This window comes from Piliocolobus tephrosceles, chromosome 1 (assembly GCF_002776525.5).
Source record: "Piliocolobus tephrosceles isolate RC106 chromosome 1, ASM277652v3, whole genome shotgun sequence".
NCBI lineage: Eukaryota > Metazoa > Chordata > Mammalia > Primates > Cercopithecidae > Piliocolobus > Piliocolobus tephrosceles.
In genome coordinates this window covers 40612608-40637260 of record NC_045434.1, presented here as the reverse complement: position 1 = coordinate 40637260, position 24653 = coordinate 40612608, and the positions used below count along the sequence as shown (strand labels likewise).

Sequence of the window (24653 nt, the reverse complement as noted above, 5' to 3'; positions counted from 1 at the left end):
TCTGTCTTCAGTGTCTGGGGATGATTTTAGGAACTTTAAATGGAATAGGGCATGTAGAATAAAGGAGAGGTTTGAAAAGAGACCATGGCCGGCGTGGTGGCTCATGCCTGTAATCCCAGCACTTTGGGAGGCCGAGGCAGGTGGATCACCTGAGGTCAGGAGTTTGAAATCAGCCTGGCCAACATGGTGAAACCTGTCTCTACTAAAAATACAAAAATAAGCTGGGCATGGTGGTGCATGTCTGTAGTCCCAGTTACTCAGGAGGTTGAGGCAGGAGAATTGCTTGAACCCAGGAGGCAGAGGTTGCAGTGAGCCAAGATTGCACCATTGCACTCCAGCCTGAGTGACAGAGTGAGACTCCATCTCAAAAAAAAAAAAAAAAAAAGAAAGAAAAGAAAAGAGAAACCATGAGTTTATTTTTAGATTCACTGAGTTATCTATGAGTATCTGTTTCCCACTCCCTTGCTACTACACTATAAATTCCTTTTTCATCATGTTAGTCTCAGGACCTAGCACATTGTCACCTGGTAGATGCCTAGTAAATATTTGTTAAATGACTGAATGAATGATGATGAAATGATGGAATAAGAAGCTGGTTCACTGTGACAGTATTTCTTGAACCAGCCCTCAGTAATCTCCTTTGTGAATTTCTTTAATACATACTTTTTCTGCCACTTTCCCTATGTTCTAGGCCCTAAAGGATATGGGTGGCATCTTATTGCTGTGTATCCCAAGCACTTAGCAGAGTGCATGGCATGTAGTTGTTACCAAAAAAATCCACTGAGTGCATGAACAAATGAGCAAATGAATGAATGAAAACTGTATTGACAAGAGCACTGACACCAAAGCCAGAATAATGGGCTTGAACTTAGACGCTGTCACTTATGAAGAGAGAATCAGATTTCAGGACTTTCATTTCTTCATCTATAGAGTGATTTTGCAATGTTGAGAGGAGAAAACAAAAGAATATATCAACTCTATAAAATAGTGAGGTGCTGCTATTATTATGACTCCTTTTAGCTCTCGATAAAGTGCTGTCCCTTATTATCCCTGTTTCATGGCTCTCGGTCTTGACTCCCAAGTAGAGAGAGTCTCTCTGACCTCAGAGAGAGGCCAGCCAGACCTTATGTTCTCTTGTTTTCTTCCACAGGGCTGAGAGTGTAAGTTCTCAGTACATGGAAATGCACATGTCATCAATAAAGATTTTAATGATTGCAAATTACAAATATGCACACTACCATGCTAGCCAGGTAGAGTTCATTTGGAAGAACCTGTAAATTATAACTTTCATCATTGATCTCCCAACGCATGCCACCTGTAGTGCTAAGCACTTTACATATCACATTTTATTTTATTCCTATAGTTACCTCCTTTTCTGAATTTTAAAAATATAGAGCATAATCGGAATAAGAAGATGTTGGAAAAATCAAATTTTGAAGGGTATAATGCAGAAATATGGCCTAGAGGTCCATGTAAGATTAATAAAAAGTTGGTAATGACAAAATCCTGTCAGTCAAGTATCCTTCTCTAGTAAAAGATTAACTAGGTGTTTAAAAATACTTTGTGTAGTGCCTGGAACCCAATGAGCAGTAAATAAATGGCTGCTAATAGTGTTGTTAGACTGTACTGATTGAAGAATAGGAATGGGGTGTCCAACATTTTGACTTCCCTGAACCACATTGGAAGAAGAAAGATTGTCATGGGCTACACATAAAATATACTAACACAACAATAGCTGATGAGCTAAAAAAAAAAAAAAAAAAAAAAAAAAAAAAAATCACAAAAAGAATCACATAGTGTTTTAAGAAAGTTTGCAAATTTGTGTTGGGTCACATTCAGAGCAATCCTGGGCCACATGTGGCCTGCAGGCCACGGTTAAACAAGCTTTCATTAATACATGCATTTTATTCATGAGCAAACATAGAATGCCTGTAATGTATGTGTCTTCTATGAAGGTACTGGGGATTCAAAACATTTTATGATCAATTCTCTGTTTTCAGGTACTTACGATTTAATAGGAGAAACAGACAGACGTTTAAAAAAAAAAAACACTAACAATGCAGTATAGCATTTTGAGAAAGGAGAAAATATCAAAGACATAGGAATTTGGGATAGGGAGAATTGCTATGGTCTGTGTGATCCAGTAGAGCCTCAAGTCCTAATGATACTTAAGCTAAGCTTGGGTAGAAGTGTAAAATTTAAACAAGAGGAATGGTATGGTGAGAACTCTACAGGCAGAGGAAACAGACCAAGAAAAGACAAAGTATTCTCACTCTGAAGGAGAGCTGACTTAAAACAGTAGGCAGAAATAAAGTTTGAGAGGGTGGGGTGGCTTCATTGTTGTGGTCCTTGAATGCTCAGATCAAGAAGAATGGCCATCTTAAGGAGCCAGTGAAGGTGTTAGAAGAGATAATCAGGCTGTAAGGATTTATTCAATACATACCGTGCCGCACAAATTGTTCAAGATGCTGGCATACAGCAGTGAACAAAACAGGCAGAAACCCTGCCATCAGGGAGCTTATATTCTAACACAGAGAGTTAGACAACAGACAAAATATCCGGGAAGCAGCCACATGAATATTTGGGTGAAGAATGTCCCAAGTAGAAAGAATAGCACATGTGAAGACTGTTAGACAGGAAAAGCTTGGGGGTGTTCCAGGGACAAAAGGCCAGCGTGATTGGGGTATAAAGAATGAGTTGGGTCAAGGGAGATGGAGTAATGGAAGAAAAATGTCCAGATCCCACCGAACATTCTGGCCATGGTAAGGAATTTAGATTTTACTCCAAGAGTAACGGGAATCCCTGGAAGACGGGGGGTTGGCCTGATGTGACTTGTGCATTTAGAAGGATCATTTGGGCTGTGGTGAGGATACCAGAGTGTAGGGGACCAGTACCTCTCTCCTGGTGAGACATCATGGTGATTGGGATGTGAACGATAGCAAGGAGGTGATGAGAAACAGATAAACTGAGGATATATTTTGGTGGTGGAGCCAATAGGACATACAGAGACTTGAATGCAGTCGATGAAGAAAAGAAAGGAATCAGGAATGAGTCCAGGATTTTAGCCTGATATGCCATTTACTGAGATGGGAAAGACTTTGTAGAAAAAGACTCAGGGGTGGGGAGGTAGTTTTGGTCATGTAAGCTTAAGATATTTATTAGGCATCTAAATAGAAAAGCCAGAAGATAGTTGGATATATGAGTCTGGAGTTCAGGGAAGAAACTCCAGCTAGAGACAGACATTTGAGAATCACCAGCATCGGAAGGATATTTAAAGCCATGGAACAGTGTGAACTCATGCAGTAAAAGAACACAGGACGAGAAGAGGACAGATCCCTGGGGAAGACCAACAGCCAGAGAGCTGGGAGGAAAAATTGAGAAGTGTTTCAAGACAGAGCCAAGATGCTGCTGAGAAGCCAAGGAAAATGAGGATGAAGAATTGGTCATTGGTTCTGCCAAGACAGAGGTCTGTGATGACCTTGATAAGGGCCACTTCAGTGCAATGATGAGGACACAAATCCATTCAAGTGGACTGAAGAGAAGCCAATGGGGAGATGAGAAAGCTGAGTCTTGATGGGATGGGGAATGGAGAAATCGGATGGAGGCTGTTGGAGATGGGAGGTCAAGGAAAATATTTTTCTTGTTGGGTTGAGTTTGTCTGCACTGTTTTTTTTTTTTTTAAATAGAAATATAACAGTATGTTTGTATGCTAATCACAAGGATCCAATATATAAGGAGATCTTGATGATGTAGAAGAGAAGGTAATTGTAAGGTGAAAACAAGAGGGTTTTTATCCTTGGTTGCAGCCCAGGACAATATTGGAGAGGCTATACTAGATAGACATTTCATCTACTGTGGCAGATAGGATGGCAGAATGTATCGATACACATGCACTTTGGTTTGTGGACTTGAGGTGGATTGAAAAGGTAGATCTAATTTGATTTTGAATATTTTCTTTCTGAAGTATATAGGCCAGTCATGAGCTAGACAGAGATTTTGGAGATTTCAGGAGAGAGAAGGCATAAGATACACTCTCTCAAAGAGTGGGAAAATAAATTTACTATGAAAGGACAGTTACATCATTTGGTGGTGTCAAGTGCCAATTTGACATCTGTGATTGTAGCTCTGAAGTGACCCAGTCAGCATAATAGTGTGTGTTTCTAACAGTAGTCCTCTTGGTGCTGAGTAAGTGGGCAACGAGTTTAACCAGGATTAGGGTTTTATCTGGCATCAGTGGATGAGAATTGAAAATCTTGTGAAGGGGATGGTCAGGAAGTTTCTGAATTGCAGACTGGAGTTTTAGAAATCAGAGTTGAAGAATCTGAGTGAGGTGAGAGGAGGGTTATGACGACAATGACTAACACTTATTAAAAGCACTGTGCCCATCTCTTTTCATGTGATAACTCATTTAGTACATTAGAAGCTGCATAGAGAATTTGGGGATGTGCTGCCTTTGGGAGATGACACAGGAGGCCAGATCTTGTAAAGATGTTAGATTTAAATGGTTTATAAAGCATGAGGAGATTACTCTTGCAAATTACAGCATAAGGTGACAGGAAGGCTCAGGTACCTGCTCTCAGTATTGACATTTTGAGACAACAGTACATCATGTAAAAATTACTAATATAATTGGATTTGAAGTCAGGTCTAAAATTGAGTTCCAGCTCTGCCAGTCACTCAGTATTTGACCTTGGACAAGTCTACATCTGGCTTGGTCTCAGTTTCTTTATTTGTGGGGGGAAAAAAAAAACACACTACAAAAAAATTGAAGATAAAATTACATGGTGACTATGAAAACACCTAGCAACCTGTTAAGCCCTTAAATGTATCTTTGAGTGTGACTGTTATGGTTGAGAGCAGAGCTGTGCGGCGGAAGATTATTTTGACAACAGTGAGCATGATTAATTAGAATAGGAAAGACTGAGAGCATGTTAGTGTTTGAAAAAAAATCAAAAACAGCCCAGACACAGTGGGTAAGCACCCAAGCTAGGCTGCAAAAATGGAAGAAGTTTAGGAGAAATTATAGAGAAGAAGCAGTAGGATTTGATCCAAGTACAATCTATCAGGTACTTTTCTAGACATGACTGGGCTTAAATGAGCTACTCTGGACCCAGCCCAGTTGCCTTGTTGGCTAATACCAGTGGCCACCAAGGACTAGCTCTGGGGATGATGTGGAATGGGAATTAAGAGCTCCAGTGCAGGAGTCAGACCTAGGTTCAAATACCAGCTCTATCAGCTCTGTGATCTTGGGCAAGTTATTTAATGTTTGTTACCTTGTCTATAAAAATCGAGACACTCATACATATCCCATGGTACATATGAACATTAAATATTTGTGATTAGATATGTCAAGTATATATGTGACATATATATCACTGACAGAACCCACAGTTCTGTGAGTGATAAGATCCCTGTAACAATGGCTGTAATTATTCACACTAGATCTTGAAACTTTCCCGAAAGCAAAGAAGCCCGTTGTCCCAAGTGGCAGTACAGGGAAGGATTATTTCCAGGAAGGGATTTAATGAGAAATCAGATTAATTATGAATGATGAAGTCAGAAATGACTACAAACAGAAGCCAGGATATACCTAACCTTCAAGTCTGTTGTCAGAAAGATACATCCTTCTCCCCACAGACTTTTCTTAGGTCTGACTCACTGTGTCACTTCCTGTTTTCCTCTATGGCTTACTGCTGCCTTCAGTGGCAAAACCCAAGCACACTTCTCTGATATTTTTGCTCAGTGATGACTTTCGGGAGCCAAACACTTGTGGCTTTTTTTGCAACACTTGTCCTGTGAATGCAATCACTGCCTATGTTTGATGGAAACAAAGTCGCTAAAAGTAGTCTCTTTGGCTGAAATGTTAAAGCCACACAGGCCATGTGAGTCCAAAGGAGACCAGCAGCCTAGAATGGGTAACTCAAAATATAACGTCCTCCCAAGTCTCAGGCCCCAGGAGGGAGAGCAAGACAGCTCCTCAGACAATGTCATGAACAGGAGGAAGCTGGTACATTAAGCTTCTTTCTCTTAAAAACCTAACCCTGTGCATGGTGGACCCTCCCTGTTGATTTTAAAAGAAACTTGTAAGGAGTGGAATGGAGCGGAAAGGACCAGAATATTCTGGGCTGCTGTTAGGAAGACAAACACATGCGCTGCATATGCACAGAAATATGACTGTGTCAAGTTTGAAGTAATAAGACCAGCTCTTGTGTTTGGCCTAAGAACTCTGTCTCACTATGTTCTAGAATTTCACATCATTCGCCAATAAGTAACACTGGATGTCAGGATTTCTCTGTAATATTTCAGTGAAGTTAAACAGATCATACCCTTTGGACAGTATCTCAGGGTGGGCAAAGTTATGCTGGAATATAAAAATCTGAGTGGCATCATACAACAATGGCTTATTTCTTGTTATCCAAGTCTACAGAGCTGGTGTCTTTCCTGGGAGCTGCCCTCCATGTGTTGATGCTCCACGTTCCAGGCTGCTTCCAATTTGCAGCTGCTCCATATCCACACATGCCGCTACGAGCACTGTGGTGGGACCAGGGGCAGGGTCAGGGGAGCTCTTGGAGAGTGGAGCAGCAGCATTACACTGTCAACTTTCCCCAGAAAGTCATATAGCCCTGAGTAACTTCAAGGGCAAGAGAGTGTATTCCTCTCCTGTGCCTGGAATAGAGGGGAACAGATACGTTACAGTAGTCATGGCCATCACCCATAGTTCTTTCAACAACCCAGTTACCAGCTCTCATTTTAAATTTTCTTTGTATTATCCCTTCAAGGAAAATGAAATGAGGACTTTGAGTTTGTATAATACTAAACATTCTTCAAGGCCTTTTCAGATTTCTTAACCAATATTACTTCCAACCTTTAAAATACACAGCTTGCAAAGGAAGCTTTTTTAGAGTATCAAATAAATAAAACTGTCATTATTGGAGAAGTAGTGTCGCTCCCAGCTGGAATCTTCCCATTAGATGAGGGCCAGCTCTCCATGGTTAGATCCTGTCAAAGCAAAGGACCTTTTGCGCACCCACAGCTAAACCTGCCCAGGTGGGATAGAAATAGTCCCACACTTTGACAATTTTAAATGTAGAGAAAAAAGTATTTTTCAGTAAAAATTCTAGCCTATTTCTGAGCTTTTTCAATAGCTAAGAGTTGTTGGGCATTTACCATGTTAAAGTGATGAGTGTTTTGCAGCAGGTCTCATTTAAATTTTATAACACAGATACACTTCTATTATCCCAATTTTACACCAAAGAAATGAGCTTAAAGAGGTCCCCTACCTCTCCTACTCCTTCACAAACCAAGGTTTGGACCCAGATCATCCAACTCTGGAGCCCTTCCTCTTCACCATTATCCTAAACTGCCTCCCAAATATTCTTGAAGTAAGTCTTAAGGGAAGTGGAGCAAATGTTGCAATTTCCATATAAACAAATGCTCTTGAAACCAGTGCCCTGACCAGCAGGGTTCCTGTGTGGCTACTCAGTCCTGGAGAACTGCTACCATTGTCCCCTGCCCTGTATTTCCAAGTTGTATTCCAGCCCTAGAGATCAGGCATGCGGATGGAATTCTGATTTCTGACCCTTTCATTAACAAAGCACTCTGCATGTTTCTTGTGTCTTCCAGTTGACCGTCCTCCAATGGAACCCTCCAAGTATGTCTCACTTGTCCCTAAATATCCAGACAAGATGGGATTTGATGAGGTAGGAAAGGTGTCTATATGTGTGTGCACGTGCACGCCTGTGCAGGCTTATGTGTTCATTTTGGAACACAAGCCTGAGCTTGCATCTGAGAGCCAGCAAGATTGGCTTGGCTGCTGAAATGGCTCTGAGGTCTTGGGAAAACTACTTGGTTTTTGTTGTTCCTTAGTTTCCTTATCTTAAAAAAGGGAGGATCATGATAAAAGGTAGTAATCATTTACTCAGAAGGAAGTTACCATTTAGTAATGAAAGTGAATTTGATATTTTCTAGGAGCAGATATTGTGATATTTTTAATCAACCTTTTTATCAAAGTTCAAGAGTAAGTTAGAGAGGATACATGTTTTAGATATGGAGGACTTTAACTTTATTCTGCCACATCTGAGCAAGTGGAAACTATTCTGGGACTTTCTGTGCTTTCTTTTCTTTCTACTATTCTTCCATGGAAAAAGATTGGAGAGTGGGGTTGAGAGGACAAAGAAAGAAAAAAAACCATATTTGTTCTAAAATTCTGCCTTTCAGCAGGCAAGAACTTCCTAATAATATTCTAAGGGTAGTATTTGTTATTAAGTTTTAGTTGTATAAAGAATGAAGCAGAAATATTAAGAGGTACCCCTCCTGGTAATATGCATAACAGATACTTGGCAGGGATTGTGACTCCACGTCACTGTCTCTCTCATGGGTCTCTCCGGTAGCTGCTGAACAGTATTCAGAAGGAGCTTTGTGGTCTAGAAGCTAGGGCAGTGCATCAGGAGTCTGCAAACTGAGACCTCTTCCATGGACTCTGGATATGTAAGGATATGTAACAGATCAGGCTTTGAGCTTGGTGCTCGTTGCCACTGCTTAATCGAAGGAAAATGCCTTGTTTATAACACAGTAACATATACATACATGTCCCCAGAGTACAACCTTCTCAAAGGGATTTGACACTAGAACTGGGAGTTGAGATTTCTTCCATAAAACTGATTTGGAGCTATACTCCAGGAATGGGGAAAGGGTATTTCATGAATATTAAATGGGGAAGAGTTAACAGCTACTATGCTGTTTCCACAGAGGGCAGAATGAGAAGAGAAGAGCCACGTGTAGTAGAGGAATAAGACTCATTTGCAAATAGTTTTCAAAAATGATCAGAGCTACAGAGAAGGTTGTCCCACACCCACAGTGGACCAGCTTCCACATATTACTTTAGCTTTCCTTCCCCACACCTCTCTTTCGGTTCCCTAGGTGAAAGGACCCATGTCCTTACATAGATTCATTTTTCCTCCTAAAAACATTCCTATGAGGACAAAACCAAAGCAAATAAAATAAGACAAAACCAGGATCTTCCAGTTCTGATATTCTTTGGGCAGGACACGGTATAAAGACTGGGTCACTCCTACAGCCCTTCAGGAGAAGGCCAACTCCGTGAAGTGGCACAGGCTTGGCGACTCTACTTTCCTGAGTCTGGGGTTAGTCACCTCTCTGTATGGAACAGAGATAGCATGGTAGAAAAAGGGCTTTTCAGGGTCTTTTCAATCCTCCTCGGACTCTGTGACCTCATTGGTGGTGTCTGGGCTGCATTTGGCTGTGAGACTCTTTTCTCTGTTTACTGTTCACTAAGTATGAGTGAGCCGTCTGTGTTTTTACTTCGTGGCTACAGTTTTATTGCACTTGTCCTGGCAGGGACTGGAACTGGATTGTTATTTACTAAAAGTCTTCCCAGACTGGAGGTCTCTGGTTTGGGGGACCTTTTTGGATTTATTTCTGTTGATTTTTTGTTCTGTTTTGTTTTTGTTCTCCTAGAGTGACCTCAGGTGGCTTCATGTTTATACCTGAGAAAATGCCCTTTCCTTGCTATATCTGGAAAATTAGGGGATGAGGCATGACCCATCACAGTATGATTCTGACTAAAAGAACACAACCCATTAAGTTATAAAGTCCCAAGTAATAAGACAAATACAGTCACCACAGAAAATTATGTTTTTTACAAAATAATTACCCAGTTAGGTAAACAAGGAAGGTAGTAAAATTAGGATGCACTTAATCTACTTGGCCCCAAATCAGGTGGACACTTTCTTCAAAGAGAACATCTTTCTCCTACATCAGTTTCTATGCCCAGGGATCTATAAATGGATAGATGAGAATATTTTGCGAGGAAGGGTTGAAATTTTAGTTAGTGTAACTTTTAATTCCAGTGAAACATATATTTATGACTGCATTCAGAATGACCATGTGAACCAAACCTTAACACAGTACAATCTGAACTCCAGACTGGTTCTAAGACAATGTTTCTCCTTTATTCTGGCTATAGCAGAAAGCCAACTTTATTATAAACCACCTATCTTAGACATTTTAATCTGTACTGTATTTGAAAGATGAGTTTGTTCACCCCCCTATTTTTATAGAACTGGACCCAGAAATATTAATGTCTTCTTCAAAGTCATCCAAATGGTTAGTTAGGATGAAGTCAACACCACCTGACTTGTTTCTATAGGTTTCTGCTTTACCATGCTATGTGTCATCATCATTTCTCGCTGGCAGTTAAAGTCACTAGTTTAACATTTAAAATGAGTTTCTTACTGCTTATAGCAAAAGGACCTTATTAAAACATTGATTTACCTGTAATGGCATTCACCAAGTTTTAGATACTTCTATGGTTCATTAAATCTGGGAATAGTGAGGACATCCTCATTATCTGTAACTCTTGTTGTCCTTGTTGAAAATGAGTTGACTGTAAATGTGGGCACTTATTTCTGGTTCTCTATTCGGTTCCATTGGTCTGTCTATGTGTTGTCTGTTCTTATGCTAGTACCATGCTGTTTTGGTTACTATAACTTTGTAGCATATTTCGAAGGCAGGTAGTGTGCTCCCTCAAGCCTTGTTCTTTTTGCTTATGACAGCTTTGGCTATTCAGGGTCTTTTGTGGTTCCATGAAAATTGTAAGATTTTTTTTTTTCTGTTTCTATGAAAAATGTCATTTGTATGTTGGTAGGGATTGCATTGAATCTGTTTATCACTTTTGATAGTATGGACATTTTAGCAATGTTAATTATTCCAATCCATGAACATGGGATATCTTTCTATTTTTAGTGTCCTTCCATTTCTTTCATCAGTGTTTTATAGTTTTCATTATAAAGATCTTTACCTCCTTTGGTTAAATTTATTCCTAAGTATTATTAAATTTTTTGTAGCTATTGTAAATGGGATTGCTTTTTGTATTTCTTTTTCAGATTGTTTGTTGTTAGCATATATAAATGCTAATGATTTTTATGTGTTGATTTTGTATCTTGCAACTTTACTGAAGTTGTTTATCAATCCTAATGGTTTTTTGGTGGAGTCTTTAGGTTTTTCTAAACATAGGATCATGTTGTCCTTTGACTTCTTAAGGAGTTTTTTAAAGTTTCCTATTTCAAGAGAAGGGAGAACATACTTATCAGTGAACATCAGAGAAACAAAGAGAGTTAAGTCACTACAAAGAGTTGAGTTTTAAAAATAATTCAATTTGAATTAATATCATTTACCTTAAACACTGATATGAGATAGAAATGAATTTTCACCACAGTTCTTCCTATCCTTTCCACTCCTTCTTCTATCTAAAACATTTACTAAACTTTTCAAATAGCCTAAAAGAAGACTTGAGTAATTTATGTGTCTTTTCCCTTTTTCTTCTTGTATTAGATTTTCATGATAAACCTCAAACGCAGAAAGGACAGGCGGGACCGGATGCTGCGTACACTGTATGAGCAGGAGATTGAGGTCAAGATTGTCGAGGCTGTGGATGGAAAGTGAGTTGGGTTTCTTCTCCCATTGCAGATGTGATTGGAGTGGGGATGTGCCTTCTGTGACAGAGAGTTAGTCCCGGGTGGGGCTATGGTCTTTTCAGTCATTAGAGGATAGTCATGTTTTTAAAACGGCCACCTACAGTAACATTTAAGTTAATTTCATCCTGTAGAGCAGGCCTGAAATTCCCTCACCAGCCAGTGGTCTTTGGTCTTCATTACACTGAAGGCTCACATTGGATGTGATTGTCCCGTCTCTGGGGGTTCTTGCAACAGTTGTGGTGGTTTTCAGCTTTCTGTAGTGTAACAGAAGGAATGTGTTCAGAATTGTGTTCAGAGCTGAATTAGAGCATAAAGTGCTAAAACTTGGGCAACCTGAAGAAAATGGATGGAAAAATGCATAAAGGCCTACATTTCCTGTTGCATGAGATGCCTGCTACAATCTGCCTGGACCGATCATAGTGGCCACTTTTCCTGGAAACATGGCAGGAAAGTAACACAGGAAACCTAGTTACATCCCTTCTTTGTGTTTTATCTTGTTTGGCTTTGCCCTTTTATTTGACACCCTAAACTATTTCTAAGCATAGATTTTTATAAACTGTGCCTTTCCATATTATATGTTGGTTTAGAACATCAGTTGCTTTGTTTTCTATTTGCATAACCCAGCTGAGGAGAATGGCTAGCAGCTGTTGAAGTTCTTATGACTCCCTTAGAGAATCTCATCAGTGTTTCTCAAAGTGTGACCTGGACACTCCCATCAGAGTCCCCAGGGATGGTTAAGGGGGCAGCTCCCCCAGTCCCATCTCAGACCTGCTGAATTATGCTCTCTGAGGCTAGACCCAGGATCTGCATTTAAGAAGCCTCAAGGTGATTCTTGGGTAGGATTGCCACATAAAATACTGGATAGCCAGTTAAATTTGTCCCAGACATCACATGGGGCTTGGTTATACTAAAAAATTATTCGTTATTTATCTAAGACTTAAATTTGACTGAATGTTTTGTGTTTTTCACTTCCTAAATCTGTCAGCCCTATTCTTGGGTGCAGTACAGTTTAGGAACCACTGCTTCAAATACCTCCAAGAGCCCCAATCCCATTCATAGACCACATGGACCAGGGAAACTAGTTGAGTAGTGAGAGTTCTTTATATAACCTGGATGCAAGTCCTTTATCAGATATGCAATTGTCAAATATTTTCTTTAACTTTATGCATTATAGATTGTCACACTTTCATAATGATGTACATTGAAGCAAAAGAGTTTTTCATTTTGATGAAATCCAGTTTATTTTTTGTTCTTGTTGCTAGTAATTTTGGTGTCATACCTAAGAATCCATTGTCAATTTCAAAGCTATGAAGATTTACTTCATGAAATTTTCTTCTGAGAGTCTACAGTTTTATCTATATTACATTTAGGTCTTTGATCTGTGTTGAGTAAATTTTTGTATATGGCATGAGGCAGGGATCCATATTCATTGTTTTGCACATGGTTATCCATCTGTCCCTTCACCATTTGTTAAAAAGACTTCCTTTCCCTCATAGAATTGTCTTGGCACCATTATAAAAAATCAGTTGCCCATAAATGTAAGGGTTTATTTCTGAACTCTCAATTTTATTTGATTGATCTATATGTCTATCCTTATGCCAGTACTATAGTGTCTTGATGACTGTAGCTTTGTATGTAAGAAGTACGAGTCCTTCAATTTTGTTGTTATTTTTCAAGTTTGTCTTAGCTATTCTGGGTCCCTTACATTTCCAAGTGAATTTTAGAATTAGCTTGTCAAGTTCCACAAAAAAAACAGCAGCTGGGATTTTGATAGGAATTGCATTGAGTCTGTACGTCAACTGGGAGAATATTTCCATGTTAACAATATGAAGTCTTCTGATTCATGATCATGGAGTACCTTTTTACTATTTAGATCTTCTTTGGTTCTTTGAAGGATGTTTTGTCATTTTCAGTATACAAATCTTGCATTTATTTTGTTAAATATACTCCTAAGTATTTTACTCTTTTGGTGCTATGGTACGTGGAACTGTTTCCTTAGTTCTATTTTCAGATTGTTCATTGCTAAATGAATACGAACACAATTGATTTTTGTATATTGATCCTCTATCCTGCAACCTTACTGAACTCTTTTATCTGTTCTAATAGTACTTTTTCCTTTGTGTGTGTATATTCCTTAGGATCTTCTACATATAAGACCATGTAACATGCAAGTAGAGATAGTGTTTTATGTTCCTTTCAAACCTGGACACCATTTATTTCTTCTTCATGTCTAACTGCTTTTGCTAGATCATCAAGTACAAGGTTGAAAGAACTGGTGAGACGAGAGTTTCTTGATTTGTTCCTGATCTTAGAGGGAAGGCATTCAGTCTGTCACTGCTAAGTATGATGTTAACTGTGGGTTTTTCACAGATGGCCTTTACTGGGTTGAGGAAGGTCCCTTTTAGTCCTATTTTGTTTAGTATTTTTATTATAGAAGGGTGTTGGATTTTGTCAAATGGTTTGTCTGTGTCTATTAAGATGAACATGTGACTTTTGCCTGTTAATATGGTATGTTACTTTGATTAGTTTTCACATGTTAAACTAAACTTGCAACCTTGGGATGATCCTGGGGCCCATTTGGTCATGCTGTGTAATTCCTTTTGTAAATTGCTGGATTCTATTGCTAGTATTTGCTTGAAGATTTCCACATTTATATTAATAACTGAAATTGGTCTGCAGTTTTCTTATAATGTTTTTGGTTTTGTATCAAAATAATATTGGCTTCATAAAATCAGCTAGGATGTGTTCCCTCCTCCTCTTTTTTTTTGGAAGTTTGTGAAGGATTCGTGTCAACAATTTTTAAACATTTGGCAGAAACCCCTAGTGAAGCCATCTGGTTCTAGGCTTTTCTTTGTGGAAAATTTTTTTATTACTAATTAAACTTATTTACTTGTTATAGGTATATTTATACTTTCTGCTTCTTCTTGAGTCAATTTTGGTAGTTTGTACCTTTCTATCAATTTGTCCATTTCATCTAGGTTATCTAATTTTTTGCCATACAATTGTTCATAGAATTATCATATAATCTTTTTTACTTTCATAAGGTCGGTAGGGGTAACCCCTCTTTCATTCTTGACTTTAATAGTATGAGTTTACTCTTCTTTTTTTTTCTTTTTTTGAGACGGAGTCTTGCTCTGTCACCCAGGCTGGAGTGCAGTGGCGCCATCTCAGCTCACTGCAAGCTCTGCCTCCTGGGTTCACGCCATTCTCCTGCCTCAGCCTCCTGAGCTCCTGGGACTACAGGCGCCTGCCACCACGCCTGGCTAATTTTTTGTATTTTTAGTAGAGACAGGGTTTCACCATGTTAGCCAGGATAGTCTCGATCTCCTGTTCTCTTGACCTCGAGATCAACTTTTGTTGATCTTTTCAGAGGACTGACTTTTGGTTTTGTTGATTTTCTCTATTGTTTTTCTATTCTCTAGTTCATTTATTTCTACTGTAGCCTTCATTATTTTCTTCCTCCTGCTTGCTTTGGGTTTAATTTTCTCTTTATTTAGTTTCTTAAGGTGGATGGGAGGATTATTTATTTGAGATATTCTATTTTACTATAGACATTGGCAGCTGTAACTGTATCTCCGAGTACTATATTAGGTGTATCCCATAAGTTTTAGTATGCTGTGTTTTCATTCATCTCAAAACATTTTCTAATTTCCCTTGTGATTTCTTCTTTGACCCATTGGTTTGGAATGTATTGTTTAATTCCACATTTCTGAATTTCCCAAGTTTCCTTTTGTTACTGGTTTTTAATTTCATACCATTGAGGTTGGAGAACATACCTTGTGTGATTTCAATCCTTTTAAGTATACTGACACTTAATTTATGACCTGTATGGTCTTTATGGTCTAAAAAATGGTATTTCTTAGAGAATGTCCCATGCACACTTGAAAGTGTGTATTTGGCTATTGTTGGGTGTAGTGTTCTATAGACGTCTACTAGGTCTGATTGTTTTAAGATATTATTCAAGTTTTCTGTTTCCTTGTCTTCCTCCTGCCTAATTCTATTATTGCAAGTGGGATATTGATGTCTTCTCCTATTATTGTTGAGTCGTCTATTTCTCCTTTCTGTTCTTCCAGTTTCATGGTTCTGAGGTTCTGTTAGGTGCATATGTATTTATAATTGTTATGTCTTCCTAATGGATTGACCTTTTTTTTTTTTTTTTTTTTTTTTGAGATGGAGTCTCCAGTCACCCAGGCTGGAGTGCAATGGCGTGATCTTGGTTCATTGCAAGCTCCATCTCCCAGATTCACACCATTCTCCTGCCTCAGCCTGCCAAGTAGCTGGGACTACAGGTGCCTGCCACCACGCCTGGCTAACTTTTGTATTTTTAGTAGAGACAGGGTTTCACCGTGTTAGCCAGGATGGTCTCGATCTCCTGACCTTGTGATCCGCCCTCCTCGGCCTCCCAAAGTGGTGGGATTACAGGCGTGAGCCACCGTGCCCAGCCAGGATTGACCTTTCTGTCATTAAAAAAATGTCCTTCCTTGGTTCTAGCATGAATTTTGTCTGAGATTTATTTTGTCCAACATTAGCATAGCTCTCCCAGCTCTCTTGTCATTGCTGATTACATGGTATATCTTTTTGTATTCTTTCACTTTCAACCTATTTTTGTCTTTTAATCTAAAGGCTGCCTCTTGTAGACACCACATGGTTGTATTAATTTTTAAAACTTACTATGCCAAATTCTTCCTTCATTGCAGTGTTTTATTCATTTGCCATCACTACATTTTTTTCCAGATCCTTAATTTCAGGCAGAGGTGAGAGACTAGGGACTTTTCAAGTTTTTCCTGGGCATGTGTACAGCCCTGAATATGCCTGGGGTCTTCTAGATTCTCAGGGATATTTGGGAGCAAATCAAACTCCCTATGGACCTCTTATTCCTCAGTTTTTCCTTTTAAGTTTTTTGGTTGGCTTCTTGTTAGCATCAACTGATAATCCTGCTCAAACAACTGTAATGTTAAACAGTTGTTGCTCATGGGTTTTGACAAATGCCCTGTAGATAGTGCTGTTCACAGAAAATAAACTCTGAGTCAGGTCAAATCAAGACAAGCTCTGAGAATGTAGCTTTTCAAGGAACTACTAGACAGGTTGAATAAAGACTATTTTCTGGGGGCAGGTCTTTGTGGGAGTCTCAGTCCATTTTGTCCCTGCCAGTGGCTGCTGGGTTGGTGGGGTTTGCAGCTGTCATAGTTGTGAGGCTACTGGTTTTCAAGGCTTTTGTAGGGCTGGAGGGAACAGGTTAAGATTAGGGCAGCTGTGAACTTCACAAAGCTCACTGTGGTAACAGAGATTCAGCTGTGGGTCTGGATCAAACACTCCTTGGATTATTGCAATACTTTAGCTAATTTCCATATGAGTGTACTTATTAAACATTGTCAAAAAACTGATGATGCTTAGAACTATGTTGGGCACTATGAGGGATACACAAAAGTATGATACCCTCTTGTCTTCCCAGAGTTCATAATATTAGTGTGACACATTAGCCCGGAGGAACTTGTAAGGAATAAAGGGAAGCCTCTGGGTCTTTGTCTGTGTGGGGGAGGGTTGTTTGCAGAACTAACTCTCTCTTTCTCTGGCCTTTGTGGTGGGGACCTTTGACTTGTTAATTTCCAGACGTGTTTTCTGTGATGCAGGGCACTCAACACAAGCCAGCTGAAGGCACTGAATATTGAAATGCTGCCTGGCTATCGAGATCCCTATTCCTCCAGGCCTCTAACGAGGGGTGAAATCGGCTGCTTTCTAAGCCACTACTCAGTCTGGAAAGAGGTAAATAATGCTTTATTCAGATTGCAGTTTTATGACGAGGAGAAAGGAAAGCAGGCTATCGCAGGTGAATTAGGGCCAGATGTAAAATGAGCCCGCAACTGTTCTGGAAGTATGTGTGAGAGCTGCTCCTGCCTTGTGTCTCCCTCTGACCCAAGACCAGCAACAAATGGGCAAGGAGGAGTCGCTTTGGTGCCACTTGGGATGGGGACGGGGAGATACCCATATCCTATATGCTACACTGTTATTAATTCATTCTCATCATGAGCAGGAATGCCTTCTATTCTACCTATTATGATATCACTTATTAAGTGATTTTATACAAGAAATCACACAGAAGTCATGTGAGGTGGGTTGGGAAGGACAGACCACTTTTACCCAAGAAGAAATTATTAAGTAGCTTGTCCAGGTAAGAAGTGGCAGAGCCAACATCGTCACTAGCCATCAGAGAAATGCAAATCAAAACCGCAATGAGATACCATCTCACACCAGTTAGAATGGCAATCATTAAAAAGTCAGGAAACAACAGGTGCTGGAGAGGATGTGGAGAAATAGGAACACTTTTACACTGTTGGTGGGACTGTAAACTAGTTCAACCATTGTGGAAGACAGTGTGGCGATTCCTCAAGGATCTAGAGCTAGAAATACCATTTGACCCAGCCATCCCATTACTGGGGATATACCCAAAGGATTATAAATCATGCTGCTATAAAGACACATGCACACGTATGTTTATTGCAGCACTATTCACAATAGCAAAGACTTGGAACCAACCCAAATGTCTGTCAGTGACAGACTAGATTAAGAAAATGTGGCACATATACACCATGGAATATTATGCAGCCATAAAAAAGGATGAGTTCGTGTCCTCTGTAGGGACATGGATGCAGCTGGAAACCATCATTCTCAGCAAACTATTGCAAGAACAGAAAACCAAACACCGCATGTTCTCACTCATAGGTGGGAATTGAACAATGAGAACACTTGGACACATGAAGGGGAACATCACACACCAGGGCCTGTTGTGGGGTGGGAGGAGCGGAGAGGGATAGCATTAGGAGATATGCCTAATGTAAATGACGAGTTAATGGATGCAACACACCAACATGGCACATGTATACATATGTAACAAACCTGCACATTGTGCACATGTACCCTAGAACTTAAAGTATAATTTAAAAAAAGAAAAAGAAAAGAAAAAAGAGGTGGCAGAGCCAGAACTGGAACCCCTGTCTTACAGATCAAGACATATCTGGAGGGGGTATTAGTGTGTGGGGTTCCTGATAAACAGTCAGTTTCCACAACCAAACAAAAAGTCCCTGAAGAAAGGCCCCTTGAACACTTTCTCTTTTAATGATCCAGTCTATGCCTGCCTTTGTTTTCTTTAAACTTTAAGTGAAATGTGATTAAATAGGTATAAAAGTCTGTAGAGCAAAAGATACAGCTCAGGGAAATTTCACAAACAGAACAACACACCCATGTTAATCAGTACACAGATCCAGAAGCAGGTCACCAGCATCCCATAAGCACCCCCTGACCCCGTACTTCCTTCTAGTCACCAGTCCCCAAGGGTAGTCACCATCCTGACTTCTAAAGGCATTGAGTAGCTTTACCTTTGTTTGTACTTTCCTATATATGAATGGAGCCATGCAGTATGTGGACTCTCCCAACATGACATTTAGGAGATTCACCCATAACGTTGCATTTAATTGTGGATCATACATCCTCACTGCTGTGAATATGCCACAGTTTATTTATCTATTCTTCTGTTGATGGCCGTTTGCTTAGATTCCAGTTATGAATCTATGCTACTAGACTCGTGACTTTTTAATACTTACCTATCTAATAAAAATTGGGTATCAAGCTTTTCATAGGGTCTCTTCCTACTGATGACTTTTGCAGGTAATTGATCGAGAGCTAGAGAAGACTCTTGTAATTGAAGACGATGTGCGTTTTGAGCATCAGTTTAAGAAGAAGCTGATGAAGCTGATGGATGACATTGACCAGGCTCAGCTGGACTGGGAACTAATGTGAGTGACAAGATGATCTTTTTTTTTTTTAATTATACTTTAAGTTCTAGGGTACATGTGCATAACGTGCAGGTTTGTTACATAAGTATACATGTGCCATGTTGGTGTGCTGCACCCATCAACTCGTCAGCACCCATCAATTCATCATTTATATCAGGTATAACTCCCCAATGCAATTCCTCCCCCCTCCCAAGATGATCTTATGAGAGGGCTCTGAGAGGCACTCAATCCTTTCCAATGGGCAGAGAGAGCCCTACCTCCACAGCCAGTAGAGATACAGCTTAAGCTTCTACTTACCTAGTTTTCTTTCCATAACTGTTCTCAGAAATAAAAGTGGGTAGAGGTTAGCTGCTGGATTTTGCATCCTTCTACTCTTCAGGGTGGGAAACTGTGGAAGACTGTGTGAGACCTGGAGTCTGCCTGCAGATCAGGGGCCTTCAGACAGAACCAAGGTGTGGCACTGAGCACTTACTTAGGAGCACAGCAGAAATCCACCCTCAAGCAACGTGGCACATGGAGTGGGTGTGAAGCGGGAGGAGAGGCCATTTATTCAAGCGCAAAAGTCCTGTGTCATATTTAAGCCTCAGCTCCCAGAACAGCAGGTTGCCTCTGCAAGTTCTGAGAAGGTGGGAGGTTAGAGGGTCAGCCAGGGAGCGCCTCTGTTGGAAAATGAGGTTGCACAAACATGGAGAACATGAACAACTAGATTTTGGGAAGGGTCTGAGGCTGACGCAGGAAAACCAGGCTCACCAAGTGAGTGCTGGCTCTGAGCTGACATTTAGTTAATGTTCTTTGTCTACTGTCTCTGGGAATTGAGTGGCTTCTACTTTTTTCTTCCCTTTCCTTTCATTTTTCCTCTCCCTCTCTCTCTCCCTCATTTCCTTTCTTTTTTTTCTTCCTCCTCTGCCTCATCCTTCTTTCTCTCTCTCACTTTCTTTTTAAAACAAGTGACACTTTCAGTTTCTCTCCAATGAAGCAGAAAGTTCCCAAGCATTGTGTTTGCTCCCAGCTGTGTGTCAAAGGCAATTCATCAACTCTGAGCCTGCTTCTTTGGAGCAGCTGCAGCAGAGGAGCTGTCCCTGCTCCTCCCACCCGCAGGGGGTAGTAACCATGAGCCCAGGTGGAATACTTGTTCCCTCAGAAAATGAGCCACTCTGAGCTCAGAAGAAACCTAGCAATGGCTCAACTAATGCATTACTGTGTAATAAGAAGACACCTACACCCTGTCAGATTTCAATCATGTGGTCATGTGGTTAGATCTAGCATTCTGCACAGTCCCTTGAGATCACTGTTTCTTCCTATATCCTCTGGAAGTCGCTGCACTTCAGCCTTTCTCAATGGATGGCTCCGCAGCCTACGGTTGAGGCCTCACAGGCCTGGAAGCTACTTGATGCCTATGTGACTTGTATAAAGGCAACTTTCACTGAAGCCTCATAATCACAGAAGACAACCCAGGGAATATAAGGTTTAGAGCTGGCATACATTCCTGTTCACATGTAGTTCGGTGGGTGCATTTCTCAGGACAAAGTACCAACAGATCCAAGAAGGAAGAACAGTTGTCTTGATAAGGATACAGGAAAAGAAAAAAGTTTTCTAAATTTCACAGATTGTCAAAATATCCCCTTAAAATCTATTATATAGTCTTAAAGAACTATAACAATTTTAAATTGTACCTGTCATTTTCTAAAACAAAAAAGAAACAAATGTTACTTCAACCTGAAACATGAAAGGTAATAAGCTGTTCGTGATTGCCACATTACATTTTTCCAGGAAAAGAGAATAATAAAAGGGAAGAATAGAACAAGTCATTGGAATCATCGAGGGAGTGTTGTTCAATAGAAATGTAATGCAAGCCACATATGCCATTTTCAGTTTTCTAGTAATCACTTTAAAAAGGTAAAAATAAGTTAGGTTAAATTAGTTTTAATATATTTTATTTAACCAAATATATCCAAACAGTATCATCATTTTGGTATGTAATTAATATTTTAAAACCATTAATGACATAGTTTATCTTCTCTTTTTTTGTACCAACTCTTCAAAATCTGGTATGTATTTTACACTTAGAACACATCTCAATCCAGAAGCTAAATTTTCAGCTGGTGAGGTAAACTGTAGTCCTACCAAAACAATGAACTTGTTTCATGGAAAAAATAAATATACTTCACACCGCTTCAACATTTTAAATTAAATTAAGTAAAGTTAGAGCATTAACTCAGTACCTCTGTCACTCTAGCACCTCTCAAGTGCTCGGTAAGAGTTTCCCTTCCAGTGGATGAGACATGAGAGAAGCTCAGACTCCGTAATCTGAAGAGACAGTGGCTGGGGATATATGTTTGTTGTCCTCAGAAGAACTGAAGGTTGAACATAGACTTGTTCTACAAATCCTGGGATGCTTTCACTAGGGGGAATTCCTTGAATGTTGAAAGAGATTGTTTTAGGGCAAAATAGAGGAAGTACTGCTTTACCTGGCAGGCAAGAAGGAGGCAACTCCTCAGCTTGCTCCAGTCAAGCCCAAACCAATAGGTTCCAGACAAAAGTAATGAAGCACAGATCCATGGGTAGACTAGGGAAGATGGGAGTGGCCAAAGGTGCATCCCACGTTGTAGAAGTTGTTCATGGAGGACAGAAGGTGCTTGAGGGGTCTTTCTCTGAGCAGCATGTCTGGGAGGAAGCCTGGCCACAGCTGGGCAAGTGTGACACAGGAGAATGACTCTCAGGAGCTGTCATTCATACTACCCAAAAGGAACCCCTTAGGGCCGCTCTTGGGTTCCCAGAACCTTCACTGCAGACTGATTCTTTCCCCCAGCTTATTTGGTCCTGTGTTTCCCACCAGCACTTGGAGCGCTGTGCAGAAGGCATCCAAGGCTGACACCCTGGGGACCTGAAGACAGCAACCTCAGGATTCTCCCATCTGGCCTTTTTTTGTGCCTTTCCAACCTCTGTAAACACAGCTGGAAGCCCCATCCCATCTTTGAGAAATTATCTGAAAGATCTTTTAATCTTACTACATCTTACTCTCTGGCTTGAAAACAGTCCACTAGGCAGGAATAGTGGGGGTGTTGATAAATGCAGCCAGCAAAATGGCCCCAGTGATGGCAGATGGCAGTCATGACTGGTGATTGGATCCACTTTAGGATGTGATACATCATTTAATGACAGACAGAGTCAGTCCAGGATTTCAAAGGTATCTATGTAAACCAAAACTGTTCTCCATCCTTATCATGGCATAATAGTCAAGGTGGAATTTTTCTCCTCTGCTATTTCCTTATAGTTATATTGGTAGGAAGAGGATGCAAGTAAAGGAGCCAGAGAAAGCCGTGCCCAATGTGGCAAACCTGGTCGAAGCCGACTATTCCTACTGGACCCTAGGCTATGTCATCTCTCTGGAAGGAGCACAGAAGCTGGTTGGAGCCAATCCTTTTGGGAAGATGCTGCCAGTGGATGAGTTTCTGCCAATCATGTACAACAAGCATCCTGTGTGAGTCTCCCTGAACTGACTGCCTTCCCTTGAGTACAGCCTCTTCATGAATTATGCTCTCCATTTCTGGCAGTACTTGATATTTGCTAAAGTTGTACTGCTTTCCTAAATGATCTTTTCATAATTATGATTAAGAGAGCCTAACTCAGATGATTATCCCTTTGTACAGATGGGAAGGTGAGGCAGAGATGGTGAGTGCCCTGCCCAGGGATTCTTGTAATACCCAGTTTGTAGTTGCACTGAATGTAATGTGCTTGGTCCCCTCCTTGTCTTTGCTCTTCTTATTTCCATAACCTCATACACCTCAAGGTGAAGGTCATCTTCCTAAGCACCTCAAAATTTCCAGTTCCTTTGGTTCAGGTCATTGTGTGTACTTTTGGCTAGGCAGAGAAACCCATTTTTGAAGAGGTCACAATCTGGTCAGGAACCCCAACTCGTGAACAAATCATCACGATATATTTTGATTCCTGCAATCACAGGGACGTATAAGAGGTTCAGGGAGCATGGACCTGATACCTGAACATGATGTCCATGGAAGAAGGGCGGTGTGATGCCCAGGAGCTTACCCTGACCTAGCGCTTATCAAAAAGTGTGGCAATTAATGGTTTACCTGTCAGTCTCCCCAGTAAACTCTAAACCCTTTGGAGCAGGAACAGTATTATGCCTCTGTGTCCTTAGAGCCTAGTCCAAATGCTACACATAACAGCAGCTCCTAAATCATGAATGAATGATTCCTAAATTCATTAATGGAGCAGCATAGGTTCTAACCTTGGCCCCTTCTCTCAGTTGCTGGGTGATCTCTTCACTAGATGGCCTTCATTTTAGCGTTGAGATTTCCTATGCTGCCACCAGTTCATTTTGTCTCTTGTCCTCAGTAAAAATGGAGCTGTTTGCCTTCGTGTATATAACATGTCAGAGACTGACTTTATCTCTGTGTCCTGGCAGAAACATGGAGGTCAAACCATTATCCCCTAAACAAAAGGGAAATTACTACATTCAGATGTCATCTCATATACTCTGCGCAGGAGCCCTGGGAGGGAGGCCAAGTTATCCGTCTCCTTTACACCTGCTGGAGCCCGAGTGGTGAGCAGAGAGCTAGCGCACAAAGCCAAGCCTGCATGCCTCCAAGCCTCCACGTGCCACATGCCCCATTGCTGCTGTCCAGATCTCGGGTGTCTCATTTATTAATCCAAGAGCAGGACATTTTTTGTAAAGTGATCATAAATATTTATCATTATGGTCTAACAGGGCTTGCTTTTAAACTTTTGGAGTCAGATCTGAAATTCATCTTTCAAACTAGTCTATCCAAATACATCAGAAATATCCTGACCTTTTTGCTTGGGAGCTTGTCTTTGGAAAGCTTTTAAAGAAATCTTTGTGTTTGTAGGCTAAAGTGTCTCACAAATGACACAATTTAAATGATGAACTCATGACAATTTAAGAGGTAACCAGCAGGTCTCCTTCACTCTTTGTCCCTGTTCCATAAGTCTTCTTTCCACTCCCTCATGTGTCCGGCCACCTTCTTGTTTTCAGAGCTGAGTACAAGGAGTATTATGAATCCAGGGACCTGAAAGCCTTCTCTGCAGAACCCTTGCTCATCTACCCTACGCACTACACAGGCCAGCCGGGGTACCTGAGTGACACCGAGACCTCCACCATCTGGGACAATGAGACAGTGGCCACCGACTGGGATAGGACACACGCCTGGAAGTCCCGGAAGCAAAGTCGCATCTACAGCAATGCCAAGAACACAGAGGCCCTGCCACCATCAACCTCCCTGGACACTGTGCCTTCGAGGGATGAGCTATGAAGCCTCCCTGGGAGTGTGACCCACATCAGTTCAACATCCTTTGGTTTTTCTAAAGGGCTATTCATCTGTTTGCTCCA

At 40.6% G+C, this 24653-nt stretch overlaps 1 protein-coding gene across 1 annotated transcript in view; it reads left to right on the top strand.

Annotated features, from left to right (window-relative positions):
• The window catches only part of COLGALT2 (collagen beta(1-O)galactosyltransferase 2), a 101131-nt gene extending 76478 nt beyond the window's left edge, over positions 1 to 24653 (top strand). Inside the window, exons 7-12 of the mRNA XM_023203462.2 lie at positions 7624 to 7700; positions 11353 to 11459; positions 17126 to 17258; positions 19158 to 19285; positions 22560 to 22766; positions 24300 to 24653. Coding sequence (XP_023059230.2) covers positions 7624 to 7700; positions 11353 to 11459; positions 17126 to 17258; positions 19158 to 19285; positions 22560 to 22766; positions 24300 to 24576 — 929 coding nt within the window. The 3' untranslated portion in view covers positions 24577 to 24653. The remainder of the gene's footprint in view (positions 1 to 7623; positions 7701 to 11352; positions 11460 to 17125; positions 17259 to 19157; positions 19286 to 22559; positions 22767 to 24299) is intronic.